Here is a 17867-nt window from a genome sequence, read left to right on the forward strand (position 1 = left end):
TGGCTTTTGGATAACTTGGCTGAGATATTGGCACTTCCAAATGAGTGGTGTGGAAAAAAAAAAAAATACTAACATGCTACGTCTTTCATCAGGACAGGATTTGAGGCTTCGCTAGGTGGACCAATTCCGGCTTTGTTTTCCGCGCTGACCCGGAATTCGTAGGTGTTTCCTTCTTGCAGTCCTGTTACTTTGCATCTGAGATCCGAAACTGGCATCTTTGTTGCTCTCACCCACCGTAAGCTTTTCTTTTCTCTCCTTTCGATGTGATATCCTGTGATTTCACTACCACCGTCATCCACTGGTCTTTTCCAACTGACAGTGGCAGTGTTTTTAGTGACATTTGATACCTCTGGTTTTCCAGGAGGGCCAGGGGGACCTGAAAAGGAAGCATATTTATGAGAAATCCATGCTTTCATAAACGGTGCTGCAAATGTTAACGTGTCCGCTCCCTCATGTGCTCTACATACCGAATCTGTCCACCATTTTGACAGGTTCCGACTGTACAGGTTCTCCTTTCCCATACTGGTTGACAGCTGAGACCCGGAAGACGTACTCATTCCCTTGGATAAGTTTGGTTGCCACATGCCTGCAAGACTGAATGTCTTCAGCAACCACTGTCCACAAAAGTCGACTGGTTTCTCTCTTTTCAAGGACATAGGACTTAATTGGTGAGCCGCCATCCTCCAATGGCGGTGTCCACGTAAGCGTTGCTTTTTCAGCAGAAACGTTACTGATTTCAATGGGACCGGGGGGACCAGGTACATCGAGGACTGTTACCTTCACGTGTTCCTCCTTTGTGCCAAAAGGATTGGTAGCAGTAATGGTATATTCACCTGCATCTTTTCTAGTGGCATACTTGACAGTAAGCATGGAAGATGTTGGGGTCGAAGATATCTGAACGATATCTGATGGTCTAATGTCTTTTCCTGCCCTAGACCAACTCGACTTTGGAAGGGGCTTGCCATGAATGCTAATGGCACTCAAAACAATGGTATCTCCTGCTTTAATTGTCAGCCCGTCTTTTATTGTGGGATCAAGGACAATGGTCGGTGCCTCTGCAAAGAAAAAAATACATTTTAATCAGAAAAGGAAGGAGGCTTAATTTTCTATTTTTTTACGTACATGAAAAGTAAAGTAGACTCACCGTATTCATCCTTGCAAATAACGGTTCCTGTACTTTCTGAGGGAGCACTGATAGCACCTGCTGTATTCTTTGCTCTAATTCTGAATTCATATTTTCCACCTTCAACAAGGTCAGTGACAGTAAAGGCACAATCTGGGACATTAACATGGTTGGCTTTCGTCCAAGATTTAGAGGGTAGATCCCGCTTCTCCACTATATATCCAGTCAGCTTATGACCACCGTCATATTTGGGTTCAGTCCAAATGAGGGTCACTGAATTCCTTGTTACATTAATAACCTCAGGTTTGCCAGGAGGATCTAAAATGAAGCAAAAAGCCAGTCAAATACCAGCGTTTTTTTTTTTTTTTTTTTATGCAGAACACACACATGGGCCTTTCTTTGTGTAATGACTTACCAATCGGATCAAGTGCCACAACTGGCTCTGACGGCAGGCTTGGCTTGCCTACTCCTGCTAAATTGATTGCCATAACTCGGAATTCGTATTCAAGACCTTCAGTTAATCCTGTCACTTTGAAGTCTTTCATCCTGATAGGAGTCTTGTTAGCTCTCTTCCACATTAGGCTGTTTCTTTCCTTGAATTCAATATGATACCCTACAAAATAGAGCCGGTGAATTTGTCAATTCAGGTAGGAAACACAAATGCCAACCTGATTCTTGAATACATGTTTTTGCCCAGATAGTTCCACATAATATGGAAGAAATAGTCATTCTTGATAGCATCTACACTTTTTTAGCTAAGGACTATTTTCTTTTCTCTTGGAATCTATGCATTTATTCCACCTTCTGTTGAAAAATTCTAACTTACAAAAATAGATGTTCACTCAGAAAGACTTTTCTTATTAACTATTAGGAGATTTTCATTGAAATCAAGTATGAGCTTAATTCATGCTTGATGTACTGAAAGGCAAAAACGTTACCATCTGTGTGGGTAGTGCTATAAATTAAGAGCATACATTCAGCGTCTTTTCAGGGAGGAAGATTTAGAAGAAACACTAATGTAGAAGCTATAGGATTAGAGCAAATTAAATACCTGTAATTGGGGAGCCACCGGTTTTCCTGGGGTCAGTCCAAGTTAGAGATACCGAATCATGTCTGACTTCCACGATATTAGGAGGTGGGGGAGCATCAGGCACATCTGGGAAAGAGTAAATGATGCAAGATTTAGGAGTAGGGCACTTCCTCAAAAACATATTTCGCTTTGTGTTTTCTGACTCTGGGATACTTACCAAATGGATGTTTAGCAACAACTGGGTCTGATTTCAGGCCTTCTCCTACACCATATTTATTTTCGGCACTGACCCTGAAGGTATATTCCATGCCCTCGTGAAGTCTGGTTACTCTGAAGGTGGTTTTCTGGACAGCTGAGGCACACGTCACCCACTTGTTGTTTACAGAATCTCTCTTCTCTAGGATATAGTTGGTGATCTCAGAACCTCCATCATCCTTTGGAGGACCCCACTTTAAGGTTATGGCTTCTGCTGTGACTTCTTCAAATTTGATCGGTCCTGTGGGGATGCCAGGCTTGCCAACAACTTTTATAGAGAGAGTTCCTTCCTTGGTGCCGGCAACATTCTTCAGCGTGATTGTGTATTTCCCAGCATCAGATTTTTGGCAGTCGTGTACCACAAGAGTTGTGTTAACGGCAGTGGACTCGACACTGACTCTTGTGTCAGTTGCTAGAGGATCTTCCCCTTTCTTCCAGGATACTGATGGAGCTGGCTTGCCCTTTATGGGGATCTTAAGACGGAAGTTGCTGTTTTCTTTAGCCAAGTAGCACAAATCAGGTATGTCCTTTAAGTCAAGGTCAGGAGCCACTGTTAAATAGCACAGATGAATTATTCTCATTTTTCAGACCAGATAATCAATTTCTTTAGATCATTAAAATTTTTAAAAGGATTTCTTTAAAATAGAAGCCAGTGAGTGGGCTCAAGAGTGCATTTTTGATGACAATAAAAGGAAATTTATAAAGATGCGTGGCTAACGACTTACCAATATCATCCTTTGCCACAGCAGTGATTTCACTTGGGGTTCCTTCTCCATTTTCATTCTCAGCACTCACTCTGAAGGTATATTCCTTGCCTTCAGTCAAATCTTTTGCGGAGTACTGTAAGCTTAATGATTTCATAACACGTTGCCACTTATTATCCTCAGTCAGGAAATCCACTACATATCCAATAATTCGACTTCCACCATCACTGCGAGGCTTTTTCCAGCCAATGTTACAGGACGACTTAGTTACGGATATCACTTTCAGGTCCACAACTGGTCCAGGAGTTTCTAAAGCAAAGGAGAAATGGTAAGTGTAAGCCTCAGAAAACCAAGGTAAGAGGTCACTCAAAATGATGGGGTAGTAGCTCATTTGCTTACCGGAAGCTTTGACGGCATCACGTGTTTCACCAGGATCACCAATGCCATACTCATTTTCAGCAAACACCCTGAAGAAGTAGGATTTTCCCTCCTCCAAGTTGGACACTCTGAAGCTTGTTTTTGAGCACTCAGTTGTCACCGTAGACCAGGACTTCCTCTCTGCATCACGTTTTTCTACCACATAGTTTATGATGGGACTTCCGCCATCAATAATGGGAGGATCCCAGGTAACATAAGCAGAGTCTTTGGATATTTCCTTAACAGTGACATTGACAGGTGGCCCAGGAGTATCTGGACAAATCGTGGGTAAATGAGAAATGAATATATAAAAAATACACAGACCTACATTTTTAACATACGATTGTTTTCTTCAAATAGACTTACCAAGCACTTTCACTACGATGGTGTATTCCTTTTTACCACAGCTGTTCTCCAGAGTCAAGATATATTTTCCTGCATCATATTTGTTCACATTTTCACAGCGCAAGAAAGTGTCAAAGTCTGTTGATTTTATGTCAAGTCCAATCCTTTCTCTTAGATTGACATTTGGCTTAGACCAAGTTATCTTTGGAGGTGGACGTCCTTTTACTGGTACATACAGTCTCATTGTAACTCCGGCACGTAGTATGAGTGTTTTCCTCAAATCAGCATCGAGTTCTCCCTCAGGTGGAACTGTTCAAAGTTAATAATTTAATGGTCAGGTGTATTTCCAAGGACTAGCCTCATCACTCCTGAAGTAAGGTTCTTTTCCAGAACTGATTTCTTGGTCTTTAAAAAATTCTTAGTATGATCCTCAAAACTTTTGTCAACTATTTCAGTACTCTATCCATCTTCCAACATTCTACTTCTCCTACAGGCTAGAACAACTTTTCCCTGAAGGATCTGTACCTCCTCTCTTCCTCTTCTCACGAACCTTCCACACTCTCAAACTCTGTATGTTAAATGTAGATAATTGATTCTTGGCTCTCTTTCATTCTTGTTTTTCTTTTCTAGATCCAGTAAAGACTCTCTGCTCTATATTCTCTCTTTCTTTATTTCATCATGGGAAGAATAATACATAGGGGGTGAAGTATAATACCAAATAATTCAAAATAAAAGAAGAAATGGTTATGGGAAATAAGCAAATAGAAGAAATGATGAGAAGGGAAATTAGGATGGAGAGCCTACAATTACATACTTATGAAGAGAGGGGTGGATTAGAAGAGGAAAAAAAAAACCCATTAGAATGCCAAGTAGCTCACTACGTTAGTTTAAAAAAAAAACAAAACCTCTTTATTTTCAGACTTAAATTCCTATATTCCATATTCTTTTGAAGACACGAGTTCTCATGCAAGCATGAAAGGCTTTTCAGAGCCGCAGATAAGCCTGCATTCCATTTGGTCCGTATACAATACCTTAAAGTACCAACCCAGCTCTCCTACAATGTACTCTGAGAGCTGCCAACTCTAATGCTCATAAATAAACAAATCTACATAAGGGACTTCTGTCCTGCCTTTTATTATATGACCAATGAGAAAAACTCTATTTCTCGTGGTCATAGACACTTACTTAAGATGTCCTTGGGACAGTGTTTGTCTGGCACATCACTGGGGTCGCTGTATCCAATCTTATTAACAGCATACACACGGAACTGATATTCTGTGTTTTCCATTAGGCCAGTAACCTCGAAGCGGGTTTTCTGTAGCTTCTGTGGTAAATTGCACCTCACCCAGTTATCAGAGTCAGCTCGTTTTACTTCGACAAGGTAACCAATGATAGGGCTACCACCGTCATAGGCTGGCTTGCCCCACGATAGACTCACAGAGCTGCGGGTGGTATCGTATACTTTGGGAAAAGCTGGTGGGCCAGGAGGATCTGAGGAGAAGTAACCGAAAAATGTCATTAAAATCTCATTGGTGGTTGTTCAGGGTTGATTATTACATAAGAAATGGGACTCTTTCACGAAAACTTACACAGAGGGTCCTGGGCATAAGCAGCTTTGGATGCATCACTGGGTTTCCCTGGTCCAGCCTTATTTATAGCTGTAACTCGGAACTCGTATTCGGTGCCTTCTTGGAGACCTGTTGCTTTTATTGTTCTTTCTATAACAGGTTTCCTGTTGACTTTAGTCCAGTTAACTGCATGGGTTTCTCTCTTTTCTACCAAGTAGCCAGTGATAGGTGAGCCGCCATCATCTGCTGGTGGTTTCCAGCTGACTGTCATGTGATCTTTGGTTATGTTGCTAATAACAGGAGGATCGCAGCGCCCGGGTGGGTCTGCAGAGATTGATCGAAAAGTTAATATGCCCTTCTAACAGGTAACCTTTAAAAAAAATAAAATGAAAAACTAGAGGAAAACATTCCTACCATATGGGTTCTTAGCAACTGCTGGTTCCGTGAAGATTGGATCCCCCACTCCATATTTATTCTCAGCACAAATTCGGAACTGATACTCATGGCCCTCTATAAGTTTCTCCACGCTGCAGCTGGTGATGGGCACAGTCGCCGAGACCTGTGCCCAGTTGGGTCTGCTTGTTTCACGTTTGTCAATAATATAGTTGGTGATTTCTGAGCCTCCGTCTTCAAGAGGAGGTTCCCAAGAAAGCATTGCACGATCTGCATACATTTTGTTGATTTTAACAGATGCTGGAGGACCTGGTTTATCTGAGAGAGAATAAGAAAGGCAAGTGAAGTCTTTCACTAACACATGTGAAATGGGGAATGAGTAGATTGGAGGTCTGGAGACCTGGCTGCAGTCTTTCTATTATCATTAAGTTCCTATATGACCTTCAAAGGTACATAGTTTTTCAGAGTCTTAATTTCCTTATATGTAAGCTTTGTAACTGGACTTCTAATGCTCTTTTCAGCTCTAAAATGCCATTGCCCTGTGATGAGAATAAGTCTCTCATTACAAAAGATACATCAGGGTATGTATCTTTTCTCACATAGGATTTTGTAAATTCTATTACATCACATTAACCAAAGTAGAACATCAAATTCTAAATAAGCACTTTAGTTACCTAACACTTTAAGCTTAATTGTGGCTGATTTGGAGCCGCTTGAATTTTCGGCAGTAATGGTATAGTCGCCTGAGTCCTTTCTGTTCACGCTGAACAGCTCCAGGGTGCACAGGTTCCGCTGCATGGCCATCTTTATGCCTTCTGATGGTTTCAGGAGTGTGCCCTCCTTCTTCCAAGAGACTGTTGGCATTGGTTTACCAAAAACAGTAGCATCCAGGCAAACATTAGTCCCAGCTTTCACGGTAAGCAAAGATTTCATAGCCACACTCAGGTCTATCCTGGGAGGAACTGGAAAGAGAGAAGATAAGGATTTTAATTTAAGCAAAGCGACATTGTATCATTCTTATTAATAAAAGTAGGAAATTCATAATGCTCAGTCTCTTTCAAGATGAGATTTTTACAAATAACATTTATTATAAAATAATATATTTAGGGGTGCCTGGGTGATTTTAGTCAGTTAAGCAGCTGACTCTTGATTTCAGCTCAGGTTGTGATCTTGGGGTCATGACATCAAGCACAGCATCAGGCTCCATGCTCAGGGAGGAGCCTGCTTGAGATTCTCTCTCTCTCTCCCCTTCCCCCACTTGTGCTCTTCCTCTCTCTCTTTCTCAATAAATAAAATCTTAAAATAATATAGGTTTAATGTAGAAGTTTGATAATGCTAAAAATATAAAGAAAAAATAAATATCTTCTGTAATTCCAACATCCTTAAATTTTCACTATTATCATTTGCTACATTTCCTTGTCACCTCTCTGTGCCCATGTATAGTTGAAATTATATAGTCCTCTTAGTTTTTGTGCCTATTTTTTTAGTTTAACATGTCAGTAAGATTCTCCATAATCATAATCTTTAGTTGTCTGTATACAAAGTACCTATCGTTTGACTTGGTTACCACTCCCCCCACCCCCGTGATGTATATTTAAATTAGGAAGAAGGGATCCCTGGGTGGCGCAGCGGTTTAGCGCCTGTCTTTGGCCCAGGGCGCGATCCTGGAGACCCGGGATCGAATCCCACATCAGGCTCCCGGTGCATGGAGCCTGCTTCTCCCTCTGCCTGTGTCTCTGCCTCTCTCTCTCTCTCTCTGTGACTATCATAAATAAATAAAAATTAAAAAAAAATTAAATTAGGAAGAATATACATTATAAGTACTTTCCACCTTTGCTTATAAGACTCAACAGAATCTTACCATTTTCTGCCTGGATGGTCACTGGATCAGAAGGTTCAGAGGGCTGGCTAATGTTTACTGCGGTCTTGGCAATTGCTCTAAACTGATACTGAGCATTTTCCTCTAAGCCAGTGACTGTGTACTCCTCCTGGGGAATCTGGTGAGGTGAGGTGTTGCACCGTACCCACTTATCACCAGGAAGTTTGCAAGCTTCTACAAAATAGCCAATAATTTTGCTGCCTCCATCGTGTTTTGGACGAGCCCAGATGAGGGACACAGTATTCTTGGAAATATCGATAACTTCAGGCTTTCCAGGAGGATCTAAAACCAGAAGAGGTATTTTCAGCATTTATCTTAACAGCAGAAGGTACGAACTTCCATATTTCACATTATAACCCAGAAATATTTAGAATAATCTTCAAAGACTCTAAGATTTAAATATGCTCCCATAACAAGCGCTAACACAAATTACTTACCAACTGGCATTCTTGCGGTTACGTATTCTGTTGGCTTGCTGGGTGGGCTGGATCCAGCTTTGTTTAGTGCATAGATTCTGAATGAATACTCAAGACCTTCTACAAGGCCGGCACAAGGATATTCCAGTGACCGGACAGGAGTATCATTAGCTTTCACCCAGAGCAAACTGTTTCTTTCTTTGCGTTCAATCAGATAACCGGTAATGGGACTCCCTCCATCGCTGTCTGGTCTGTCCCATGCCACAAATATGCAGTCTTTGTTGACTTTAGTGACTCGTGCATTCTTTGGTTCACTAGGAACACCTGGGGAGGAAGTCAAAGGAAATGTCAGGTGTTTTTCGTAAGTAACAGACTGGAAAGAAAACAATTTTTTTTTTCTCCCTGAAAGAAACCTTACCAAATGGGAACTTAGCTAGCATCTTTGGAGATGTGAGAGGCTCTGAAATGCCAAATCGATTTTCAGCACGGACTCGGAAGATATACTCCTGGCCTGGGATCAGTTTTCCAATCCTGCAGGAAGTTTTTGTCACCGAAGCTAGAGCTGTCACCCAATCACCTCGGCTCACGTCACATTTCTCTACTATGTAATTGGTGATGTTACTGCCTCCATCCTCCAGAGGGATGTGCCATGACAGGGAGCAAGCATCAGCGTCTATGTCAGAAATGTCAAATGGAGGCTGAGGGGGCCCAGGAGCATCTGCATAAACCAAGAGAAAGAAACATAAGAACAGGGATTTGAGAGGAAAAAATGCTTCTGATCTTCATATTTAGATAGCCATTTGTCTAATGTTTAACCTACCCATGACGATAATTTTGATTTTTTGAGTGTCTGTCCCGGAACTGTTCTCTGCAGTGAGGCTGTAGTAACCACTATCTTTCCTAGTAACATCTTTAATGATCAGGATTGAAGAAGTGTCTGCTTTGTGCACTGCCAGGTGGCTGGAAGTGACGACGTCATCTTCTCCTTTTTTCCATTTACAGACTGGATGGGGCTTTCCATACACGTGGGCTTCAACTCGGAGTTTCTTCCCAGCCTTAATAGTAATTTGCTCTGGCATAAGGATCTTTGGAGGCACTAAAAGCAAAATGAAAATTCATTACGTTTGAGGGGAGGTGAAATTTCCTCTGGTGGAGACCTATACTAGTGTTTCTTAAACGGTAGGTGGCAACCCATCAGTAGGTTGGAATTAATCTTTGCATTACAGCTAATATTTTTTTTTAAAGAGTAAGATTGAACCAAATAGAGAATATGAGTGTTCAGTCTCTATGTCAAAAGAAAAACTTTTATCACGTGTTACAATGAGACAGTGGCCACTTACACAGCTGTTCTTTGGCCTCATATACTCCTTCAGCTTCTCTTGGCAAACTGACTCCAACAGCATTTCTGGCCGCTACTCTAAATTTATACTTCTTTCCTTCCTTTAGGCCAGTGACGACCAGGCTGAGATCTTTTACCACTGAGTACTCTGTCCAGCGATCTGCAGGCTGTTCCTCTTCTCTGTAACTTATGATGTAGCCATCGATTTTAGCACCTCCATCACGCAGGGGAGGTAACCAGGCTAACGTAGCACTGTTCTTTGTCATTTCAGTAACTTCTAGTTTCCTTGGAGGATCCGGCTCACCTAGAAGAAAAATGTGATTTTGAAGAACTGTCCAGGTAAACTAATCAAATCCCTTTGTTACTACACCAAAATGTTTGAGTATGCCACTTGCTTTGAAGCATGTGGAAACTGTAGCTCAGTGTGGTGAAAGTGAATAGTAACAGGATGGGGCAGATTTAAAAAGTCTTTAATGAGTCAGTTAGATATTCATTTGTACTGTTTGGGTCTCTACAAATTAAAGCCCTTTTGGTGTGGTAGATTAAAATGTGTCCGTATCTTGACCTTGCTAAAGTAGGAGACTGGAGTTAAGAGGAGGAAAACGGATAGAACTTACACAGAGGATCTGATGCAAGCACTGGTTTGGGGACATCTGCTGGCACACCAGGGCCATACTCATTGACAGCAGTTACTCTGAAGTAGTACTCGTTCCCAGGGACGAGATTGGTGACTTGGCAGCTCGTTTTCTTGACTTCTGGGTTAACGGTCGACCACGTCTTTCTCTCTGCTTCACGCTTCTCCACGATATAATGTGTCACTTGGCTCCCACCATCATTCTCAGGAGGGGCCCAGGAAATGTGGCATGAGGTTTTTGTGACATCCGAAACTTTTAAATCAGTCACAGGTCCAGGAGTATCTGTGAAGAGCCACACCATCAGATACATGTGTCTCCTTGGCCTTATTATTAACTAATGTGTTTTTGAAGGAGAAGAAGGAACTCATTAGTCACCCACCTAATACTCTGACATTCACAAACACGGCCTTTTCTCCTGCTGGGTTCACAAGCGTCAAGGAATATTTTCCTGAGTCATCACGGGTAGAATTGGGGATGACAAGGAAGGCCATGGTGTCAACCAGATCAACTTGTCCTTTTCTGACCACGTTGTCAATACCCACTCTTCGCCATGTGACTTTAGGAGCTGGTCGTCCTCTCACTATGGCAAATAGTCGAATAGGGCATCCTGCTCTCACTGTGACCAGTTTCCTCATGCTGGCATCCAAATCAATCTCAGGAGGTTCTGCAAATGACATGAAAACCATTAGTTGACTTTTCAGAACATGAGAGAGTCATGTGAGAAGTGTAGAGTGAATGAGTCCCATGATAAAATAGGGTCTCACCTAGGATTTCTTTAGGTTTAATAGCATCCTTTAGTTCTGCAGGGCGCCCAATGCCAGCTTGGTTTTGGGCACACACCCTGAACTCATATTCCTGGTTTTCATCCAAGCTGGTAACAGTGAACTCCATGCGAACAAGTTGTGCTGCAGCATTACACCTTTTCCAGCCTTCGTCAGGTGATGTATCTTCTCGTTTTGGTCTCATTTCCACAACATAACCAATTATTGGTGCACCTCCATCATACACTGGTTTTCCCCATCCAAGAGTTATGGAACTTTTGGTTGTGTCAACCACTTTGAGATTGGTTGGTGGACCAGGTGGTTCTGAAAATAAATTACGTAAGAATGAATTTACCGGTCGTTAACTCCTACTAGTGATATTCCAATGTGTAGTTTTATGTAGTCCACTCTCAGTTAATCAAAGATAGGACATTCAATTTCTCCATCACTGAATCCTTATTTTCCTTCATAAAATTAGAATCTACCATTGTTTGTACATCTTAGGTGATTTGGTAAAAGATCTATGTAGAAAAATACCTGCTAAGGTAAAGTTTCAATGTCATGGATTTAACTTATTTATCTAATACCTCTGTTTTTGAGATTAAGATTTGGTGTGATATCAGAAAAAGCAAGAACATCATACCTATGGGGTCTTTTGCCACCACTGGCCTTGAGGGCAAGCTTGGTTCTCCGATTCCAATTTCATTTTCTGCCTTGACACGGAACTGATATTCATGTCCTGGGAGGAGGTTCTGTACTTTGAGACGTCTCTCAGGGATCGCACTCTTGTTAACAGGGACCCATCGTGTTGAATGCCTTTCCTTTTTCTCCAAAAAGTATCCTGTGATGGATTTTCCACCATCATATTCAGGTGGATTCCAAACCACAGTCATCTCTTCTTTGCTTACTTTGGTGACTTCTGGAGGATCCGGGCGACCAGGTCTGTCATATTTGGTTTTTGCAATGACCGGTTTACTTTCTGTTGGAGGCCCTGTGCCTATTTTATTTTCTGCACGGACTCTGAAAATATATTCATTTCCTTCTATGAGACGTGTTACTGTAGTACCAGGAGTTAAGACATTAGCAGAATAGGTGGACCAAACCATTCTCTTACTCTCACATTTCTCTAGAATATAATTTTGGATTTCACAGCCACCATCATCCTCTGGTGGATCCCAGCGAATAGTACACCGATCACTGGACACATCTGTAATTTTCAGATTTCTTACAGGACCAGGCTTATCTAAAACATTGACAGTGGCATAGGCCACAAAACTGCCAGCCGTGTTAGTCGCTGTAATCACGTATTTACCACCATCGCTTCGCTTTGCTTTAGTAAGAGAGAATTTGGATGAATCAGCGCTGGTATCAATCTTGACCCTTGGTGATCTTGTTAAGTCTGTCGCGTCTTTGTCTTTGGTCCATAAAACTTCTGGGAATGGTTTGCCTCTAACACCTGCCTCCAGTCTAATGGTGTCCCCTGCTTTGACTGTTAGCACACCGCTTAACTTCAGATCAAGTACTGGTTTCTGTAGGTCTTCCTTCACAACAACTTCCTCTGTCTTCACCCAGTCACTTTCCCCACCTTCATTCTTTGTTTGCACTCTGAACTCATAAATCTGGTTTTCAACACATTTGTCAACCATGTAATGGGTTTCTTTAATGCTTCCTTTATGCACTCTTTCCCAGTCATCAGAGCCCTTCAGCCTCCTCTCAACATGATAGGACAGATTTGGGCTACCACCATCATAATCGGGCCGCCGCCACTTGAGATAGACAAACGTCTTTCCTTTATCCGCGATGTGAAGGTTTTCAGGCTCACCTGGCCTATCAATAGGGTTAATGGCCAGGAATTGGAGTTTTCGTTTCAATGGTTGGTCCAACACCTACTTTATTCTCTGCACAAACTCGGAAATAGTATTCATTGTTGGCTAAGAGGTTGGCCTTAATTAATCGCTTAGTGGCATCTGAGGCAACAATTGACCAGCCTTTCTGGTTTGGTTTGCGATATTCCACTATGAAATTTGTTATTTCTGAGCCACCATTATCTAGTGGGTTTTCCCAAGAAATTGTGCAGTTCTCTTTGGTAACATTGCTAACCCTTAAGTTCTGGCAAGGCCCAGGTCTGTCAAGAACATTAACAATGGTGAAACCTTGGGCATGCCCACTGCTATTCTTAGCTGAGATAATATATTTGCCATGATCAGCTCTAACAGCTTCTTTAATTTGTAACTCAACACGAGGTAGGTCTTGAATTATGTCAACCCGCTTTTCTCGGACCAATACTTTGCCTTCCTTGGACCAAGTTATGTCTGGATCAGGTCTGCCTCTGACTCGAGCAAGAATGCGGATAGTTTGGCCCACCCTAACGGTAATAACATCACGACAAGTAACATCAAGTTCTACTTCTGGAGGATGAAGGATGTCTTTTGCAATCACAGATTCTGCTAGTTCTCTTGGCTCTCCCTCCCCCACAATATTAGCTGCTTTTATACGGAATCTGTACTCATTTCCTTCAATTAGTCCAGGTACCCTAAAGGCACACTGCCTAATGAGTTCATCTTTATTAATCCTATTCCACTGTGTGGTACCAGGCTTCTGACATTCCACTACGTAGCCTAGAATGGGGCTGCCACCATCACTGAGAGGCTTTGTCCACACCAAGTCAGCTGTTTCTTTGGTCTTGTCTTTCAGTTTAGGATTAATAGGTGGTCCGGGTGGTTTGATGGGCCGGCAAGCTTTTATTGGGTCAGAACTTGGGGATGGATTGCTTAGTCCTGCAAGATTTTCAGCAAAAACCCTAAATTCATATGTGTTTCCCTCATACAGTCCAGTCACTCTAAACTTCAGGTCAGCAATAGGTGTTTTGTTGACTCTCACCCATTTGCCAGTTATTTCTCGACGCTCCACATAGTAACCAGTTATTGGACTGCCACCATCAGACTTTGGCAGAGTCCAAGACACCGTTGCAGCGTTTTCAGTAATGTCAGTAACTACCGGCTTCCCAGGAGGAGATGGAGGACTGAACTTATGTTTAGCAACAGTAGGCGTGGAGTCAAGGGGAGGACCAACACCCATCTTATTCTCTGCTCTGACTCGGAAAATATATTCGCAGCCTTTTTGCAGATGTGGAATTTTCAGCTTTGTCTTACTGCTTCCTGATGAAACAACACCCCATGTGTCTTTCCTTGTGTCTTGTTTCTCAACAATATAATTTATCACAGGGCTTCCCCCGTCATCCTTAGGTGGCTGCCACGAGATAGTCATGTACTCAGGGGTAACATCCAGAATATTAATAGGGCCTGTTGGTGGACCAGGAACATCAAGAACAGTAAGATGTACCGCTACTGTTTTGCTGCCAGCTGCATTGGAAACTGTGATTTGATATTCCCCAGTATCTCTCCGTAAGCAGTTCTTAATGGTAAGCACTGATGAGAAGCTGTCCGTTTCAACTGTGTAGTGTTCATCTGTTTTAATCTCAGTGCCATCAGTTGTCCACTTTGCAGTGGGAACGGGTACACCTCTTATGATGGCAGGGAACCTGACAGTGGTTCCAGCTTTTACCACGAGGCCTTCAATCAATTTCACATCCAGCTCCACAGACGGAGGCACTGGAAAGTGAACATGAGATAAAATTAGATTTTTGGTTTTCCACAATCTGAACATTCCCAACATGACTTTAAAAAAGGAATAAAAACGCCAGTCCAAAAGTTACCTAGCTTTTCTTGACATTCTATTGGGATAGTTGTGTCAGGGAGACCAAGACCCACAATATTTTCAGCTTTTACACGGAATCTATAGGTCTTTCCTTGTTGCAGTCCAGTAACAACACACTCTAAGTTTGTCACAGTCTTGAACTTAATCCAGTCTTCGGTGCCCTCTTCTTGGTATTCCACCAAATAGCCAGTGATCGGGGAGCCACCATCACGATCGGGCTTATTCCAAACAAGGGAGACTTCAGTCTTGTCGACATCTACATGGTGTAAGTCTTTGGGTGGCCCTGGGGGATCTTTTCAAAAGAAGAAGTTATGATAAATGAATAATATTCTCAAAGACTGTCAGAGAAAACTTTTGTATCCAGAGAAAGCAACTTACGTAGAGGATCCAGAGCCTTGATGGGTTTGGGTGTTTCAACAAAAGGACCACGTCCGTACTGGTTTTCGGCAGCTACTCGGAAGAGATATTGATTGCCTTCATTAAGGTGTTTAGCTAAGTGACTCTTTTTCTTCGAAGTAGTTGAAAGAGGTGACCACTGGGCACTGGCAACATCTCTCCTCTCAACCACATAATTTGTAATAACAGAACCACCATCATCTAGTGGTTCCTTCCAAGTAAGGTAACAAGAATCTTTCCTAATTTCACTGACTTCCAGATCTCTAGGTGGCCCCGGCTTATCTGAAAGTGTTAAATAATGAAGTTATAATAAGTCATTTAATCCAGGTAACAGCTCAAAATGTATCAAAACTTATGTATTTCATGTAATAACATATTAAAAATAAGTATGAAAGTTTGTACCTAGCACGAGTACTTTCACTGAGACAGTTTTCGAGCCAGCTGGATTCTCCACAGTTAAAGAATAAATTCCACCATCTTCATGGGCAGCATTACGAATTTCAAGCTTGCTACCAACCGGAGTAACATCAATTCTTGCTTTAGTTGGAGCCTCTCTGTCTCCTTTTTTCCAAGTTACTTTCGGGAATGGCACGCCTTTGATGACGGCACTAAGTCTTAGAGTGTCACCAACCCTTATGTGTTGTTCTCTTGCCATGTTGGCATCAAGAATCAACTCAGGGGGTTCTAGAATAAAGCAAATAGTGCTTTCAGATTTGATTTGTTAATGTATTTTACAATGTAGCTTACACAATGAGACACCTATCTTTTTCGCTATTACAGCTGAGAAGATTTTACTCACCAAGTCTGTCTTTTACGAGCACTGGCTCGGGAACATGAGCTGGATCCGATTCACCCGCTTCGTTGACTGCCATTACTCTGAACTTATAGGTCTGACCATCCCGAAGGCCAGTGACTTTATATTTAGTTTCAGGACATGACTCGGGAGTGTGATTGGCTCTCTTCCACTCTTCATCTCCAACTTTCTGGTACTCAACAATATAACCCAGAATCTTGCTCCCACCATCATGACGTGGTGGCTGCCAAGTTAGATCAACTGAATTACATGTTGTATCAATTGCTTCAGGATTGACGGGTGGACTTGGTTTAGCTATGTAATAAAAGAAGAAACAAAAAGGAGTTAGAATATAGCCGAAAATAAAGTTGGATAATGTGAAAACTGAATGAATGCTTTAATATTTTACCAATTGGATCTTTAGCAAAGACTGGCTTGGATGGAGGGCTGGGATCTCCAATACCGATTTCATTTTCTGCAGAAACCCGGAATTCATATTGACACCCTTCTAGAAGATCAGGAACCCTGAACTTAGTGTATGGATGGATGGGCTCTCTGGTAACTCTAGCCCATCGTTTAGACATAGTTTCCCTCTTTTCCAGGATGTAGTTTGTGATGGGCTTTCCTCCATCATTTGGTTTGTTCCAGGTTACTAATGCAGAGTCTTTGGTAACTTCGGTAACAATTGGCTGGTCAGGTGCATCAGGAACCCCTACAACAAACATTAGTAGAGTGTGTTAGAAATGTAATTTTTCCTATGAACGACATTAAACACTGAATCACTAAAAAGAAATGTAATGCATACTGAAACGATCTCTCGCTTTCATTGAATCAGACACCAGAGGATCACTTATTCCATACAGATTTTCAGCATGGATCCGGAAAATATAATCCTTTCCTTCAAGAAGTTTAGAAACTTTGCATGTTGTTTTAGCACTTGCAGATGTCACAGGCATCCAAATGTCTTTGCCCACCTCCTTCTTCTCAATAATGTAATTGGTAATTTCACTGCCTCCATCATCTAAAGGTGGCTTCCAAGAGATAACCATGTAATCTTTGGTCACTTCATCAAAAATAACCGGTCCTACTGGTGGTCCAGGACGGTCTGCAGAAAAAAAAAAAAAAAAAAATCACAGCCCAAGATGTTATTTCCACTTCTGCTTTGGAAAGAACGGAGTATCTATTCTTTTTGCTAAATGATACTTACCAACAACATTGACTTGACAGAAACCTTTCCTAGAGCCTGTAGTGTTCTCCACAACCACACAGTATTTGCCAGAATCTGAACGTTTGGCCTTGATCTTCTCCAGGGCAAGTGTCGTTGGAGTGGTCTTTATGTGAGTGCGATCATCTTCTAGCACGTCAGCTTCATCTTTGAACCAAGAAACTTTTGGTTTTGGTTTGCCTGAGTAACGGCCAGTGAGGGCAAAAGCTTCACCAACCCGAATCGTGATCTTGTCTCTGAAGTCGAGGTCAAGCGTTGGAGGAGCTAAAATTTTAATTATAAAGGCAAGTCAGTTTTACTCGTGTCTTATGGTAAATCTATAAGCGTACAAGTTTTCAAAGTATGAATTGCATCAGCCACATACCCAGGTCATCCTTGCAAGTGATTGGCTTGGTACAAAACGATGGTTTGCCTTGTCCAACAATATTCACGGCGCTGACACGGTACTCATAGGTATCACCTTCTTTCAAGCCTTTAACAGTGTATTTCCTGCTAAGCAAGTTGTCCTTTGTAACTTTGTGGAACTTCTCAGTTCCAATGAGACGGCTTTCTAGGACATAGTTAATAATTTCTGATCCACCATCATATTTAGGAGGGTTCCAAGTCAAAGTAACGGAATCTTTAGTAACTTCTTTGACTTCCAGGTCTTCAGGACGCTCTGGTACAGCTGCAAGTAAAATACAGAATTACAATGAAAAAAGTATCATGTTAAAAAGTAGTACATGATAATAAATAGTGAATGATACTTTTTGAAGATTGCACTTAAACATTAAATTATTTGCTTTGATAAGTAGTAGAAGGCTCTCATCATAGAACTTAGTCTAATTTCTGATAGATAAGCAAATAGAGGTTCGTTGAGGCCAAATAATTT

At 41.7% G+C, this 17867-nt stretch overlaps 1 protein-coding gene across 1 annotated transcript in view; it reads right to left on the reverse strand.

Annotated features, from left to right (window-relative positions):
- Window positions 1-17867, reverse strand: part of TTN (titin) — a 273898-nt gene that overhangs the window by 50087 nt on the left and 205944 nt on the right. The window contains 31 exon segments of the mRNA XM_038584970.1: window positions 74-376; window positions 468-1055; window positions 1145-1441; window positions 1539-1736; window positions 2175-2279; window positions 2371-2958; window positions 3134-3421; window positions 3512-3802; window positions 3896-4183; window positions 5060-5365; window positions 5464-5766; window positions 5857-6153; window positions 6510-6797; window positions 7697-7996; window positions 8152-8454; window positions 8549-8848; window positions 8951-9226; window positions 9471-9773; window positions 10087-10386; window positions 10484-10768; window positions 10869-11189; window positions 11509-12715; window positions 12717-14476; window positions 14581-14874; window positions 14961-15260; window positions 15381-15662; window positions 15778-16086; window positions 16181-16483; window positions 16577-16876; window positions 16979-17260; window positions 17361-17663. Coding sequence (XP_038440898.1) covers window positions 74-376; window positions 468-1055; window positions 1145-1441; window positions 1539-1736; window positions 2175-2279; window positions 2371-2958; window positions 3134-3421; window positions 3512-3802; window positions 3896-4183; window positions 5060-5365; window positions 5464-5766; window positions 5857-6153; window positions 6510-6797; window positions 7697-7996; window positions 8152-8454; window positions 8549-8848; window positions 8951-9226; window positions 9471-9773; window positions 10087-10386; window positions 10484-10768; window positions 10869-11189; window positions 11509-12715; window positions 12717-14476; window positions 14581-14874; window positions 14961-15260; window positions 15381-15662; window positions 15778-16086; window positions 16181-16483; window positions 16577-16876; window positions 16979-17260; window positions 17361-17663 — 11868 coding nt within the window.

Source organism: Canis lupus, chromosome 36 (genome assembly GCF_011100685.1).
Source record: "Canis lupus familiaris isolate Mischka breed German Shepherd chromosome 36, alternate assembly UU_Cfam_GSD_1.0, whole genome shotgun sequence".
In the NCBI taxonomy this organism is placed as follows: domain Eukaryota; kingdom Metazoa; phylum Chordata; class Mammalia; order Carnivora; family Canidae; genus Canis; species Canis lupus.